General features: G+C 34.3%; 2 protein-coding genes across 4 annotated transcripts in view; both read right to left on the reverse strand.

Moving 5' to 3' along the window:
- Positions 1–1,978: 1,978 nt before the first annotated feature.
- Positions 1,979–5,883, reverse strand: LOC122142409 (mucin-5AC-like). The gene is made up of 3 exons (XM_042752962.1): positions 5,556–5,883; positions 4,504–4,638; positions 1,979–4,213 (listed from the first exon to the last, which is right to left on the reverse strand). Exons 1-3 carry the CDS (start codon positions 5,773–5,775, stop codon positions 2,292–2,294), a joined length of 2,277 nt encoding a protein of 758 aa, XP_042608896.1. The 5' UTR covers positions 5,776–5,883; the 3' UTR covers positions 1,979–2,291.
- A 6,340-nt stretch (positions 5,884–12,223) lies between these two features.
- LOC109070018 (transcriptional enhancer factor TEF-3-like) overlaps positions 12,224–17,061 on the reverse strand; it is a 31,394-nt gene continuing 26,556 nt past the window's right edge. For all 3 annotated transcript variants that reach the window (XM_042753555.1, XM_042753554.1, XM_042753556.1), the window contains 3 exons: positions 15,683–15,823; positions 15,292–15,444; positions 12,224–12,948 (listed from right to left, as the gene is read on the reverse strand). In XM_042753555.1, the coding sequence (XP_042609489.1) occupies positions 12,835–12,948; positions 15,292–15,444; positions 15,683–15,823 (408 nt within the window). In that variant the 3' untranslated portion in view covers positions 12,224–12,834. The remainder of the gene's footprint in view (positions 12,949–15,291; positions 15,445–15,682; positions 15,824–17,061) is intronic.

Below are 17,061 nucleotides of genomic sequence, written 5' to 3' on the forward strand. Positions count from 1 at the left end.
GCGCATCTTAAAGCACTCAGCAACCAACTGCCTTTTTGGAACAAAACTGTCAGGTGTTCTTGACTGGACGAGTGTTTGCAGAGTCAGTTTTCACTCAACTGTATCCGAAAATAAGACTTTAAAGGTGTAATTAAAATATAAACTTGTATATAAATATAAATCTGTTTAATAAAATCCTAAAGGCTTTACATGCACAAAACTGTCCCTAGAAAGACAGTTCTTCACTAACACTTCCATAAAATACATGCTTTCATCATGCATTCACTTTATATAACAAGATCTTGGTTGAAAATTCACAAAATCTGAGCCAAAACCTAGTCTTCACATGCAGCATTTAAATGCATCATAGTGCAGACTTCTATGATGCCTTGTTTTGGCCAACTTTTAAAGCAGCATGTATTTTTTGCAAATGCAAATTTCCAGAATGCATTGCAACAAACTCAGTGAAAACAAACAAACAAAAAAAATCACTTATTTTTACATTACTTTTAATTAATTTAATAGCAAATATATTGTTTGAAATCTAGTTAAATTCAACTTAAATGGACTGTTTACCCCATAGTTTTAGAGCATTAGCTCAGCAAACAACACAAATGTCTATTAGAATCAATTGCGAGATTCTGCCAGTGTAGAGCATTCCAGATCAATCACTTATGAGGTTCCATCTTCCATGCTGTCTTAGAAGGCAAAAATTTAGGCAGTTTACTAGGTTTTGAAACACTAAAATCAATCTTCAGAATTGTTTAACTTTGATATTTTACAGAAATGCTCATGGTGACGTTTTGAAGTCTTCTGGTGAATCCTCAAATTCTCACGAAATACTAAAGTTTTATATATATATATATATATATATATATATATATATATATATATATATATATATATATAGTCCATGGATGGCACTGAATGGGAAGCTTAGGGAAATATGTTTAGGTTTGATTATATACAACGAATCATAAAAAGTGAACAACCACATCAGGTGGTTTTGAAAGTGACTTTTTAGCACATCAACCTTCAGTTTGAATTAAACCATATTAAATGTTAGCAGCATCTACAAAACATGATCATCTGATCAACTGATTCAGCCTGGGTTCTCCAAATCTGGGCCTGGAGTGCCACTGTACTCTCCAACCTCTATAAAACTCAACATCTTGCAATTTTCTAGTAATCCCAAAGATTAGCTTGTTCAGGTATGTTTGATTAGGGTTGGAGCTAAACTCTGCAGGACTTTTGGCCTCCAGGGGCCGATTGCACCAGCTGTGCATAAGTTACAACTTAGCCTAGTTTTGACATAAAGGTTCACTAAAGTTACAAGTTACGCACTGCTAAATATTTTTTGCGTTGCAACATTAAACTTAGTTGAAGTGCAATTTTACATATAAACTACAGGGGCATTTACATAAATCTAAAAAAACTTTATGCGATTTGGCTGTTCATTTACACAACAATGTATTTTGGGGGTTTGAAAAGACAAACTTTTTTAAAAAAAATTGTGTAAAACTGCAAGTTTTTCAAAATGATAACGTTATTGTCACCCTATAAACTATAAAAACACAAATTTGTGAAAACGGTGAAGTCATGCGCATGCATATTATGTGCTCAGTCTATTGGCACACGTGAGTTTCTTTACAAAGCGACATCGCCAACTACTGGCCATGCATGCATAATACAGCTTTTTAGTCATTTTTTGTGGATCCGTGTGTCGTTTGGACAACATTGTCGTCTGTACACAAAACGTTTCAAAAACACATGACAAACTTTTATGTTTTGTTGTACATCCTTGTTGTGTAAATTTACCCTAAATATTTACAGAAGCCTCTGACTAGGAGTATCGGTTAGAATACAATGACAGATTGACTGAATTGCATCAATGAACTCATGTATAACCTGACAGACTTCAATCCCTTAGACATATAAAAATATTGCCATTGACATTTGACATTATGTTAAATTATATTTAAAAATACCTTTGTTGTTCATGATTACTGTTATTTCCATGTGACAAAAGTAGTTAGGATAAACTGGCATTTCAACGACTTCTGCTCACATAATTTAACAGCTGCTACTGGATCACTGAAGGTAAATGTCATATTATACAACTGTGCATTACTTTACGAAGAGCTTACGACCTACTAGATACATACTGCCTTAAGAACAAATCGTGCAACCGAATAGAGTTACTAACTAGCTAGTAGCTAAGCCTCTAGTGTGGACTTTATGTTCCAATGTAAGTAAGAACTTATGAACGGCTGGTGCAACCCTACCCAGTGCCAGATGTGAAGAACCACGCTTTACGAACTCTCTCTTACGATAACGTACTTGATGAGTCTCATTGATCCTCTCTTGCACCTCAGATTTGTCCTGTACCTGCCCTTCCGACGCCTACGGCCTCTCCAGCTCAGAGCCACAAACACCGAACAACAGCAGCAGAATGTGATGGTAGCGCAGGTCGCTAAAGCCACCAGTACAGTGTTGGCCGCCAAATGCCACACTGACATCAAGTTTCCATCCCCACCAGGTTGAGGTGCATCACCCGTAGTGATGTTCCGGCTGATGTAACCCTTCGTGTCGTTGGGGTACGGTTGACTGTCCACCATGCTGCTAGTTGGGGCAGTTAGAGAAGAACTCAAACTACTGGTGGTTGGGGAGTTGCTCAGTCGAGAGTGTGTGAAACTTAGGGACAGGTATCTGGGGGCTGTAGAACCATCAGTGGTGACTGTAGGATTCGTGGTGGTTCTTGTGTCACTTCTAGTTGTCTGTGTTGGTTGGGATAGAGTAGTAGTTTGTGTTGGGGTTTGTAAAGGCCATTTAGAAGTCTCATATGCAGGGGTAGTTTGTGTTGAGGTTTGTAAGGGAACATCTGTAGAAGTTAAAGGGTCTATTGTTGTCCACTTTGATGTAGTAGTTGTCTGTTGGGGATTGGGTGTAGAGCCCATTTTAGTCTCTGATGTGCTTTGAGCAGTTTTAGCTTGTATTGTCCCATATGCAGCTGTAATTTGGGTCAATGTTTGTAAGGGAACGTTGGCAGAAATAAAGGGTTTCGTGGTAGTTGATGCTTCAGATTGGAAAGGTGCATAAGTCTGGGCGGTAACTGTCTCAATAACAGTTGTTTGCACTGTAGTTTTTGGATACTCTTCCATAGTTTGGTTTAAGGGTTGTTGGGTACTTGTCAAGACCTTGGTAAAAGATTTCATAGACTTTTGAGAAGCCAAAGAGTTTGTAGTCTGTAGAGTTGAAGTTTGTAATCCCAAATGCTGTTGGATAGTTGAGGAACTTGAAGATTGCCTAGTGTCTTGAGAAGCTGTCGCCAAAGAGTTTGTATTCTGTAGAGATGTAGTTTTTAGTCTCAAAGACTGTTGGGTAGTTGAGGAACTTGAAGATTGCATTGCATCTTGGGAAGCCGTCACCAAAGTGTTTGTATTCTGTAGAGCTGAAGTTTTTAGTTCCAAAGACTTTTGGGTAGTTGAGGAACTTGAAGATTGCATAGTGTCTTGGGAACCCATCGCCAAAGAGTTTGTATTCTGTGAAGCTGTAGTTTTTAGTCTCAAAGTAGTTGAGGAACCTGGAGATTGCATAGACTTTTGAGAAGCCATTGCCAAAGAGTCTGGAGTCTGTATAGCTGTAGTTTTTAGTTCCAAAGTCTGCTGGGTAGTTGAGGAACTTAGAGCTTTGTTGATTGGGACAGAGGTCATAGTAGAGTCAAAGTAGTCAGTTGTAGAGCTTGGGTGGGCTGTGGTTATATAAACAGGTGGGGGGGTTGGAATTCTTTGGTTTAAAGTATCAGTTGTTGTATCAGGTTCACCCGTCGGAGAGGTGGTCGTATGACGCAGGTTTATTGATGCCCACTGAGACGTAGTTGTTGTCAGTTGGGGATTGAGTGTAGAGTCCATTTTAGGCTCTGACGTAGTTGATATAACGTGTTCTAACGTGCTTTGAGCAGTTGTAGCCTGTATTGTTGTACATCGAGGGAGGGTATGTTGTACTTGATGCTTAGTAGGAACAGCGTAAGTGGTTTGTTGTGGGGTTGTGGGTTTTTTCGTGCTAGTGGATGCAGGACTGATGGAACGGACGGGTGGGTTGGGTGGATAGTTGAACTGACGCTTGTCAGAGGTCAGCGGCTCTGATACATTGAGCCGTGAGGAGGACATGTGAGGCAGCACACGCACGTTGGTGGTGAAGTACTTCCCGAAAACCAACAGGTCAGGATCCACACCTGCGACACATCCAGCAACAAATATCTCAATCAGATCATTTATAAACTAGCTTTATCCTAATCAAATAAATTTGTAGACTGAGGGAATGTTCAAAATATTTAAATACACTCAGTAATTCTGTTCTGGCTTCAATTTATGTATAAATGTCTTGCATAGAAAATAAATTTTGGTCTTTTTATGTTAAAAGCTTTTAATGTAGGCATGCAATTATCATTAAAAGAAAAAGGAAAGATCATCATGGTTTTATATTTCCTCAAACCAAAGTAGATTTTGGTGTGCAGTTTCTCACCTTTAGTGACATTATAGAGGATGACATTTCCTCTGTGGCGAGGAATGCAGCTCTCAAGGTTCGGACATTGAAGATGAAAGCAGTTCACGCTGTCCTGAGTGGTGTTGAAATGAAACACAGCCAGGTTGCAGGAGACTGTACATGCAATTCGTAAGGTAAAGTCCATTAACAAAATCTTCCTGGTTGAAGATTGTGAATTATACTTAAAAATATAGATTTGTGCAATCACTTTAATTAATAAACAGTTGTTCACGTTTTTATTTTTAAGTCAAAATGATAATAAGTAATTATAACATACATGCATATATTTAATCAATAATTTAGTTTAGAAACAAATTACTCAAAATGTCAATAAAGCTATGATAGAATTATTTTCCATTACAATAATAACTATATAAAGCATTTTACCTCTACAACTTATGCTTTAAACTATGAATATTGTTGGCTCCTATGATGCTTGTGTTGTTCCTCATTTGGAAGTTGCTAAAAGCATCTTAATAAATGTAAAAATTAGACTATCTGTATTCTTTTATATTTTCTCAAGCTAAACATTTCACAAAAATACATTGTGTGGTTCTAAACAGTAAAACAATAGACGTGATGTTCAAACTGAAGACAAAATGCATTTCTGACACACTTGAACGTGATTGCAAATTGATGTTTTCTATTTACAACCATCACTTTTCTTCATTTTTTGATCTCAGTGTGTGGGAATCAGCTGGTGTTTAGGTGATTTTAGTGGATATATTAAGTCAGTTCTCCTCAGGTTCACACAAGTGTAGAGAATAACATTAACAATCAACATGTTCAACCGAACAAACCACAAACAAACACTAGTTTCTTCATGTTTACCACAATTATGCATTGTTTTATGATGTGTAAAATCAAAGTTTTTTTGTGAAATATTTTGCTTGTAAAGTGTGCATGTCTTTCTTTCAAATAAATGGCACTTGGCTTGATGTTTTCTTATCTAACGCAGTGACATTCAGACATTTTTTAGTTTTAGGTGTTACTTTAGGTAGTCAGTTCTTCATTTTAAAGCATAGACTCACAGTTTCGCGTAAGGCAGCAGGCTCTGCTGCATTTTACCGCAGACTCCTCGTGATAAAGCTTCAGGATGTGGGCTCCTCTGCGCTGAGACTCCTCTATGTCCACATACAGTCCTGGATATCTGCGGATCCAGCAGCTCTTATAGTAAGATGTCGGAGAGCAGCTGGAGTCCGAAGAGCAGATCAAACCCAGAATCCACAGCAAACTCCATGGGACGGTCATGGCGCGAGTCGTTCGTCCTGTCCGCGAGGCTGGAAAGTCAAGTCATGTTGTTTTGAAGCGCTCGTGTTGTTTCTGGCGCAGGTGAGCGGAACCTGCGCAGGTAACAGGTGTGTGTTGATGATGAACGCGCTTGAGGCGAGCGAGAGCACATCCTTTATTCCGTCCTTCAACTTCATTCATTTATTCGTTCACAAATAAATAAATAAATAACCCGAACACATTTATTTGCCGTTCATTTTGTTCTTTTCACAATATAACTACAAACTGCATTTGCAATGCTATGCAAATTAAATTATTATTTTTTTGTATAAACATATGCAATAATTTAGTTCTATTAAATATTAAAGGTATAGTTCACCCAAAAATGAAAATTCTGTCATAAATTACTCACCCTCATGTCGCTCCAAACCCTTTAAGACTTACATTCATTTTCGGAACACAAATTAAGATATTTGTGATGAAATCCGAGAGCTCTCTGACCTGAGCTCTCCATAGACAAGCAAGGGTCCTTCTACATTTATTGTCCAGAAAAGTAGCAAGAACAAAGTTAAAACAGTCCATATGTAATCAGTGGTTCAATCATAATTTTATGAGGCTATGAGAATATTTTTGGAAGCAAAGAAAACAAAAATAACAACAATTCTTCTCCTCTGTGTCACCCTACCACCATCTTGAAGAGTATGTAAACAATGCATGCTGTTGACATAGAACATGCCTGCTTTGCGCTTTGTTTACGTTTAGCGGAAAGCTGTGCATGAGTTGTGATTAGGGATGGGAATTGTTAGAAATTTTCCGATTCTGGTTCCATTAAAATCATTAAACAACTATAAATAAAATAGTGGTAAAGAAAAATGCACAATACTCAACTACTCAATGCTCAATACTGTTTATTACTTACTGTCAACTTAATTTAAAGGTTGGCAATGTCAAAATTCAACATATATTACGGTATACAAATTTTCCTGTCCTGATTCCGGTTCCATTTAAATGAACTATTATTATGTTTTTTTTACTATTTTACCTTCAGTGAATGTAGTGTTGCTGGAAGGTAGTAAGGAATGTTGAGTAATGCTAGTCCATCAATCAACATATGCTTCAAAGTTGATTTTTTTTTACACTATCAATAACATTTTGCTTTTCAAGCAGGAATAAGCTGGTCGGCCAAATAGTCCCTTAAGGGCTAATACACTTGTTCATTTCCCTAAATTAATGAATTATAAACTGTTATACTTATAACCATGTATACACACAGTCCATAAAGCCCCTATTTTACAAATAATAATGCAGTCAGGAGATGGTGTGATGCAATGAGTGGTTCCCACATTTTTAAACATTTAAAATGCATGAAAATAAATATTTTCTATCACTTTGTTTATCACTCTTGAAATGACCTTTACACTAAATAATCTGACCCTCATACTTGCATAACAATAGCAGTCTATTTATTTAGTGGTCCAAGTTGAAGTCAGTATGTACAGGTGCATCTCAATAAATTAGAATGTTGTGGAAAAGTTCATTTATTTCAGTAATTCAACTCAAGTATTAAATAAATTCAGTGCACACAGACTGAAGTAGTTTAAGTCTGGTGCGACACGTGATCATGGCAAATTGCTCATGGTTCTGGTTCTTTTCAAAAAACAGAACCGGTTCTCGGTTCCCAACCCTAGTTGTGATACTTTTCAAAGGGTTGCGCAGAGAAGAATTGTTGAACAAGTTGTTTTTGTTTTTTGTGCACAAAAAGTATTCTCATAGCTTCATAAAATTACAATTGAACCCCTGATGTCACATGGACTATTTTGTCAAAATTCTTGATACCTTTCTGGGCCTTGAATGAATATTTTTGGATGATATATCGACAAAATAAAATTATTTATCAGTTTAATGAAGTAATGGGTTTTAATAGGTCTTGCTTTATTGTAAAGCCACCACTAAAGAGAGTTGTTCGATGCACAGAGGATATTCAAAATGGGCCACGTTTTGATAAATGACTCATATACCATAAAAAAGCTTTTGTTTGCATAATATATTTGTGTGTTCTGCATATATTTATTATATAAATACACACACATACAATATATTGAAAATATATACATGTATTTCCATGTCTAAAATTATATTCATATAATTTATATTATAAATAAATATATTTATATATTTAGTGTATTTATACACTAAAACAGAACCTGAACACAGAGCCCTGAACATTATCCAAAGTTCCAAGGACGTTCTCTGTTAGCTGAGATCACAAAGAATGTGAGTGTTTTGTCCTGAAGGTCAAACCTCTTTTTAAAAAGCTGACCACCCCTGAAAGTCACTCTAGCTATAAATCAAACAATTATTTTATATTTCCCAATACATGTTTTCATAAAAATTTTACATAACCTCCAGATTTGCTCAATAGTTGCCCCGTGGAGCACCAATGGCTCTTTGTTCCTCAGACGAGAAGTGTTTGATTCATTCTGGAGAAATCAGAGAGGATTATTCTAACTGAATCACAGGAGCTGATACAATGTTCCCCGTCGGTTTGTGTGTGTTACAGCCGCAAGTTTGCCAAAAGAGACTTGGATCAGGTAGCCGAGTAGCTTTCACACTCCATTTTCCAAAATACAGCAGATCTATGAATCCTGCAAACACTGGCTGGAGAATGAACGCTCAGAGCCAAGGTGCAGTTGTTGCGCTGGGATCAGCGTTGGAGTTTGCCAGGTCAGGCCAAGCATTTCACACTGAGAAGGCCTAATCCAACCCAAGGGAGCGGGTGAATTTTAAGGGCAATGGCGTAGTTTGACAGAAACATTGGCTGTGTATACTAAAAGGGCTTCAGCATATCAATTCTTGCCATTGTTAAGAATGCCGACACGTTTATTTTGGCTTCTTCATGTGCATTAGGTTAGAATCCAGTCAGGAGCCTGGAGTTATCATTATCGTTAAGTGTCAGAATGCTAATATTTTCACAGTGTCAGTACAGTAATATATGTCAATGAACAGTATGATTATATTTCATGTTTAGGCTGTGATCATGTGTAACAAGCCGATGAAGTGACATGTTTCCACCACTAGATGACGCAGGAGCCTCTTCAAACTCACGCTGATTGGCTGATGGCTCCTAAACCTGACAGGACAAATAAATATTACTTTATTCATGTAGTCATACAAAAATAATAATAGGATAGTTTGTTCATTATTTCAGCAGAATATTACTCTGCCAGCTGTGACTGCTTATTGGAATAATGCATCTGCTGGAAAAAAAAAAAAAGTGTGGATGCTTCCTCATACTTATTTACTAACTAACAAAGTAAAGAAGATTTCCTATAAAATAATTTATTAGTTCTATCCTGCAAAGCATTACATGAAAAAAAATTCCTCCAGTTGCTCTTTTTGTCATGACTCTTGAAACTGTTGTTCATCTCTTTTGGTCCATTTACAAAGAGATTTTGGCAAGTTTCACTAGGAGTAACATTTATAATGAATGCATTCTGGTTTGGAAGGACATGGTATTGGGTTTCATGAGTATGAACAATCTAAAAGGAAACTTGTGAACAGTAAATCTGATTTTGCTTCTTGCTAAATTTCATATCCACAGATGAAAACATTCAAACTCCAGCTTTAAAAACTTTTTTCTGTTTATAATGTGTTAAACACCCCATTTTTTCTTATTTTTTTATTTGTTTCTACTTTATTTTTCGTTATTATTGTTTATCTTTTTTGTATTATTTTATGTGTACTGTTCTTGATTTTTGAGCATTACAAAAACACCAACTTTATTTATGTAGGATAGAAATCATTAGGTTAATCATTAATATTTTTTTTGTGGAAATATTATTTAGTTGTCTTCCATAGAATCATTTATTTGATCATCTAAATTGGAAAAAGATGTAGTCCTTGCAGTAAAAACAAGGGTGTGGGTTTGATTTTGGCATTGGTGGAGACATAACGGCAGACAACAGACCCTTAATTGTTTGGTCAAAATTATTGCTAGAGACAATTAGTAGTCGCTGGATATTGGTAGAGACATGTTTATGCCATGTCTATTTGTAAACTATAGTTCTCTCCTTAAATATGAAGAGGTCAAGCAACAGATTAATGACTTAACACAAATAATCTTATAAACGTTATTATTATAAGTCAGACATTGAAGTGAGTTGCTGTTTTTGTCACTCTTCTGAGGAAGAGTCATTCACTTGTTTAAAATCATAATAATAATAATAATCTGGCTCTAAACCTCTCTTTTCTTCATTCAAAGTTGTTCTAGACATGTACATGGAAACTATCCAAAGCGCTGTTAATCCAAAAGCAGTGAAAACTGCATCTCTACTGTATTCATCCTATGTGTCTTCTTAAAGGATAAGTTCACTTCCAGAATAAAAATTTCCTGATAATTTACTCACCCCCATGTTTTTCTTTCTTCAGTCACAAAAAAATCAAGGTTTTTTGAGGAACACATTCCAGGACTTTTCTCCATATAGTGGACTTCAAAGGTGGCCAAGGATTTGAAGGTCAAAATGCAGTTTTCTGTGCAGCTTCAAAGGGCTCTACACGATCCCAGCAGAGGAATAAAAGCCTTATATAGCGAAACAATTCCTCTTTTACAGAAAAATAATATTTATATACTTTTGAACCACCAATGCTCAGTATGCTCTAGCTCTGCAATATACACAAATATGTTTTCATAGGTGTATAAAGACCTTACATAATGAACCATTATGTTTGTTTGTTTTTTTACTTTAGAATGAGCAATTTCTATCAACATACCCCGCGGGTCCCCTACATGTAAGTCGCTATTTTGCACTGCCATGTTTCTACAGTAGCCCTAAACAGAAAAACTGCACTACAGAGTGTTTCGTCACTATGTTGTTCTAGCGAATAAAACACTGACACGATGAAAAAGTAACAATAATATTCACAATAACATATCGGTTTACTAAATAATTAAGTAAATATAATTGCTTAATTTACCTTTGTAAAGAAACCATTGTTTTAGAAGACAACATTTTCGTCATTTGTTGTCCTCCATAGCTTTTCTATGTGCAATTTGCAACCTCACCGCTAGATGCAAAAATTTACACACTGCACCTTTAAGGGATTCGTATTTGTAGATTCTTTTTTCTTTCTTTCTTTTTCTTTCTTTTTTCTGACTGTACTGCCTTGATGGTTTGACGTTTTGTACTGTTTAATAAAAAAGTTTAAAAAAAAAAATCAGTCGCCATCTGAGTAAAAGATTTGCGAACCCGCTCCGAAGTCCCGATATCGTTTTCTTTTTTTTTTTTTTTTCTTTTTGTTTATTGATTGATTAACAAACACTTTTAGGTTTTAATATATATATAATGATTGGCGATACATGCTCCGAAAATTTGATCTAAATCAAATGTTCCGCAGTCCGCACTCCCGATAATGATTAGTGAACCATCGTTTCAGATCAGAAAATTCGCGAAATGATTCCGAAGTTCCGATCTAAATCAAATGATTCACGTTATGCATAAAATAATTTGCAATATGCAGTTTCTGAATAAAACGATTCGCGATACGCGATCTGAATGAAACGTTTCAAAGCAACGTTTTTTGTCACGCAAACTGATTCTGAGTTTCGAAAACCTCCGTTGCACCCTTCACTATTCGTGCTTTTTAAAATCATTACAAACGATGTCAAAAATTTGAAAATGAATGCCTCTTGATCTGGTTTTTGATAGTGAATTGCTTCAACTGAACGATCGAATTCACGAGTTTGAATCAATTGGAGCAGTTCCAGGGTAAATTGATTGGGTTTGGCTGTTCATCCGCTTTTCATGTCCTTAGCCATGTTTACATGACACTGTTAGTACTACTGGCTTAGCTCGCTAGTTTAATGACATTAACTGAAATAAGTTGAAAAGGTATGTTTACATATGAAATATCCATATTTCCATTTCCATAACAGGTTTACTGGTAACTAGTGAAACACTACATTAAAATGACGAGCTACACCTCAAAGTACAGATAGCCTACAGTTCGGACCTGCAAAAATAATTGATTAATGACACAACATGTAGTGTAATTATAAATAAAATCTAAATGAAATAATAAATATATAGTAAAATATATTATAAAATAATAATAAAATATTGGCAATGCATTTGTTGCTTCATATAAAGCTTATTTTGTAGAATAATAATAATAAATAAATAATCAAAAATAAATATATAATTAAATTATAAAATGTTAACAGTGCATTTGTTGCTTAATCAAAAAAAAACTTACTTTGTAATATAATAATAAAATATTAACAAAAATAAATCTATAATAAAATAAAATATTAGAAATGCATTTGTTGCTTCATTTAAAAGCATGGCTATATGGCTGTTAATGAACTTAAATCTTAGGACTTTAAACTTTAAGGACTACAACTAACTTTTTTCCTAATAGAACTAGAAATGAAAGCAACTTTATATGAGACCCAGAAGAACAAAATAATCAGTTTAAAGGGATAACACACGCTCTTTATTCCAAATATCAAACTGTTTCAGACTGCCTGGTTCTGCTGTCAGGTAAAATACACAGTTACATCTCTGTTTTTACAAGCCCTTGTTGTGGAGAAAAACCCCCAGAATCGTCCAGCTTCCTCAGATCAGTACAGAGTTTAAGTTTTCCACATTCAAGAATACATCTGATAAATACAATGTAGCAAATCTACGAAAAAACACATCACTTAAACATTCTGGCATTTGCCGTTCACGTTTATCCTGATATATGCAGAAAAACTACTGTTTGTCCACTTTTGGTTTGTAAAAAAAAAAACATAGGTGACCATCACCCCCAGAGTAACAAACACTAATACAAACACTTAGGGGCTAAAATGAGATGAAATGAAGAAAAACCAAAGAACTTTCTCATGCATTTCTTTCTCATTATACAAAAGAAGAAATTCAAATATCGTGACCTTCAGATTTGCCATTCCGGCAGATTCTCTGCTTGTGCCTCTGAGAGTCCTGTGCCCGGAGTGTCCTCGGGACCCCTTCAGGAGTCTGGGCTGCGTCCAGGAGGGGGCGCTGCGGCGTCTGTAGATCAGTGAGCTGCAGACGCTCGCTATCAGTCTTTGACTAGTCTGTAGATGTGATGCTGGGCTCCATGCTCGCTGGTGGACACTTCAAACACGTACGCGATGCATAGCAAGGTCTCTAGAGTGTCTCTGTTGGTCACCACCTACAACACAGACACAACGTTTAGTCAATGAACAGCACTTCATGCTACGCTCACAGGACCCACTTGATTTGATCCTCTGGGAGTTGACTGGATGGTGGAAACTTAAGTGTCTCCAATCAGAGGGAGCTTTTCATTTTGATGCAGCATTATGAAGACAAACAATGTATTAGTTATTTTCTTAGCAATATCTTTGAATGGATTAATCTATGAACTGTTCAAATAAAACACAAGAATGTGTTTAAAACTGAGCTGAATTTGATTTAACATGATTCACAAAACAATTTGGTTCCTATAAAACCTTTGACAGCAAATGTGGTTTATGAAGCATACCTGACCAAGGGTCAGATATTTTACTAATATTAATTATTAATGATTAATATCTTAGTTTTGAATCATTCAAGAAACATGACAAATGTTGCCTCACTTTAAGCACACACACTTACACACACACACACATATGTATGTGTGTGTGTGTGTGTGTGTATGTATGCATGTGTATATATATGTATATGTATATATATATATATATATATATATATTATATAGTTTCACTTTTTTAAACGTTACAAAAAAAGTGTTACTTTTTCACGATATTCTAATTTTTTGAAATGTACCTATATATGTATATATGTGTGTATGTGTGTATATATATATGTGTATGTATATATATATATATATATATATATATATATATATATATATATATATATATATATATATATATACACACACACTACAGAAACCTATTTTGTAGTATAATGATAATAAATATGAATGAAAATAAATTTTATATAAAATGTTTAAAATATTAGCAATGCATTTGTTGCAATTTGTTGTAATATAATAATAAAATGTTAATAAAAAAAATCCATAATCAAATAGAATATTACATATACTATAATAATAAAATATATATTATTATTATAAACTGTATAAATATTATATATATATATATATATATATACAAACGCACACACACACACACACATTTTATTTTACATTGTTTGTTTTATTTACACCTTTACTTAAACTGTATATTTCTGTATATCTATTGTATTATTATGCATTACAGTGTATGAGAAATGTTGGCTCACTTTAAACATAATCATATACATACATTTTATTTGTACATAATATTGATTTTATTCACATATTTACATGTACTATTCATATATTATTTATTATAGCCTATATACAATATGTGATTTTAATGTGAACTACATGAATATGGATATATGTAAAGTGGTGTTTTGGTCTGTGTGCGTCACTGTCAGTAATATGGACTCAATCGGGTCATTGAGTGAGTGTGTGTGTGTGTGTGTGTGTGTGTGTGTGTGTGTGTGTGTGTGTGTGTGTGTGTGTGTGTGTGTGTGTGTGTGTGTGTGTGTGTGTGTGTGTGTGTTTGTGTGTGTGTGAGGTCCCGTTGTGTCGGGTGAGAGGCCCATTGTTTCGGGTCCAGCACACTGGAGCTGTTGTTACCAACACACTGTTGCCGTGGCTACAGCCTCATTTTTCATTTTTCATCTTGAGTCTGTAATGAAGGCTGATGTTAAACTGAATTAACTCACACTTACTGCTGAGCTGCAGGAATCACTTCACAATGAGGACAAATATGTGATCGAAAAACACTGCTTTGTCTGGCTCTCTCAGAGATATTTAAGCTAGAAATCAGTTTTGAGTTTTAGTTTTACTCTAAACTAAATTGATCATAATTGCGGTCTAAATACTACAGTTACCGCATTTTTTAGTGCATTTTTCCATTTAATATATTTTTGGATGACAGTGATTGATAATACCAAGTTTTATTTTAGTAAAAAAAATTTTTTTGTTTAATTAATTTGAATAATTTTGAATTATTTGAATGATTCTGAATACTTTTCTAACAAACTGATCAATAGTATGTCATCATATATATATATATATATATATATATATATATATATATACTGTATATATATATATATATATATTAATATATATATATATATTAATATATTTACAAAATTATAAGATTAAAGTAGGAATATTTTAAGAAAAAAAGTCATATCAATACAAGAATAAACTCAAAATATTTAGAAAATAAAGTTGAAATTATGATAATAAAGTCAAAATATTTTGGGAATAAAATTAAAAATGACGAGAATAACGTAGAAATATTACTATATAAAATAATCAAATAATACTACTTTTTGAATTGATTCACTGGAAACTAAAATTTACTATGTCTACATTTTATATCAACATTATTTGTATTCAGTTTATAACTAGTAACTGGTAACTAGGTCAGTGTAGTGGTAGTAGTGTGTCAGAATCTCTGTTCTCGTGGTAAATGTTTGATGTTACCTGCAGAATGGTGAAGTTTTCAAGTACGCTGTTCATCATGTATTTCTCTGGTAGATGCTTGAGTTTGTGGATGAAGTTGATCATGTATTCACACAGCGGCGATCGATGGATCCTGAAGACGTATCTGCCGTTCTCAAAGCGCGCGTACTCCGTCTGAACGACACACAGGTGATTACTGTTTCTCAAACTGAACACAACTCACACACACATGCCACATAACACAATTATGATGACGTAATCTGGTGATCTATTTGCATATGGAGGGGATCTTTCTCCTGATCTGACCACTAATGTTATTTCTCACGGCCTTTAAAACAATTAGATGGACCTGTGCTGGCCGTAAGATGATTTTGATTGTAAATGCGTTGTGACAGGTCACATTTATTCCTACCTCCACCTTCTCCACCACCTGTTTCCCAAACGAGCAGACTTTAGTGGAGGAGGTGATGATCATGTTTTCCGAGCTCTCATACTGACTGGATACACCGTAGAAGAAGCTGCTGTCGTCCTGGAGGTTGATGCTCAGATCCGCCTGCAGAACACAACACACACCCAAACAGAATGAACACACACACACACACATACACACACACGTGGAACTCGATAATAACCGTAAAACTACAAGAAAAATACTGTGACGGTTTACTGATGGCATCATATGAATTGAATATTGTTATATGTACCATAGTAATGAATAAATACTATATTCATGCACTACAATCATACTTCAGAGAATACTATCAGGATAGTGTCCCAAAAACTTACTGTGTTACTGTGGTTTTTTTCAATGCATTTTATTTTTTGAGAGGAAAATGCATTTAAAACAAATTTGGGTGAGTTTTGCGAAACCTGTTAAAAAACATGTTTGGGTTGCATTTCATCCCGTAATCAAAAAGATATTAAATATAACATTATATTTTGCATCAACAATAAGAAGCCTATTTTAATAACTCTAAGATGTTATGTATTGTGACATTTTCAATGAACATTAATGTCATAATGCAAAAAATTTAATAAGATAAAAATCATATAATGCTTTATATATAATATATTTGTAAAATTGTTTTATTATCATATTATTAAATATTATATTATATTATATTATTATAAATACTTAAAATAAAAAATCATATCAAATATATATGCTATTGAACACTGTTCCTTACTTAAAAAGTCCTAAAGGTAATAAAAAAATTAATACAGAATATATATATATATATATATATATATACATACACACACACACTTGTAATTATAATTAAGCACATTTTCATTTAACTTCCCATGATCATAAAGCAAATATGAAGCCTATTTTAATAACACTAAGTTTTTATGTATTGTGTATTATGTATTCATAAAAAATGCATATAATAATCCATATAAATATTAATTTCTAATATCTTCATATATATACTATATATATTTGGGGGGGGGGTAAAGTGTAGTTAAATTAGTTTAATGTCATAAAAATAATACATTAAAAATGTATTTAAAAAACTGAATGTGAAATATAATTGACTTTGACTTTGGGGTCAAATATGACTAATATAAGACAGTAAAAGCCCAGCTCTTTCTCTGGCCGGTTCAGAGGTCCAACAAACCAAAGTAATCAAAAACACTAATCAATCACATTTTCTTTAGAAAACTTTGAAACATCTACAAAAGGTCTGGAGTGATTCAGTCTGAAATCTAAGAGTGCGTGTGTTTCCTAAAAAAAGCCTCTGGTGTTCTGATATCAGCTCAGGATCTGTTTGATGAACAGACGGGTCA

This window comes from Cyprinus carpio, chromosome B25, assembly GCF_018340385.1.
Source record: "Cyprinus carpio isolate SPL01 chromosome B25, ASM1834038v1, whole genome shotgun sequence".
NCBI classification, from domain to species: Eukaryota; Metazoa; Chordata; class Actinopteri; order Cypriniformes; family Cyprinidae; genus Cyprinus; species Cyprinus carpio.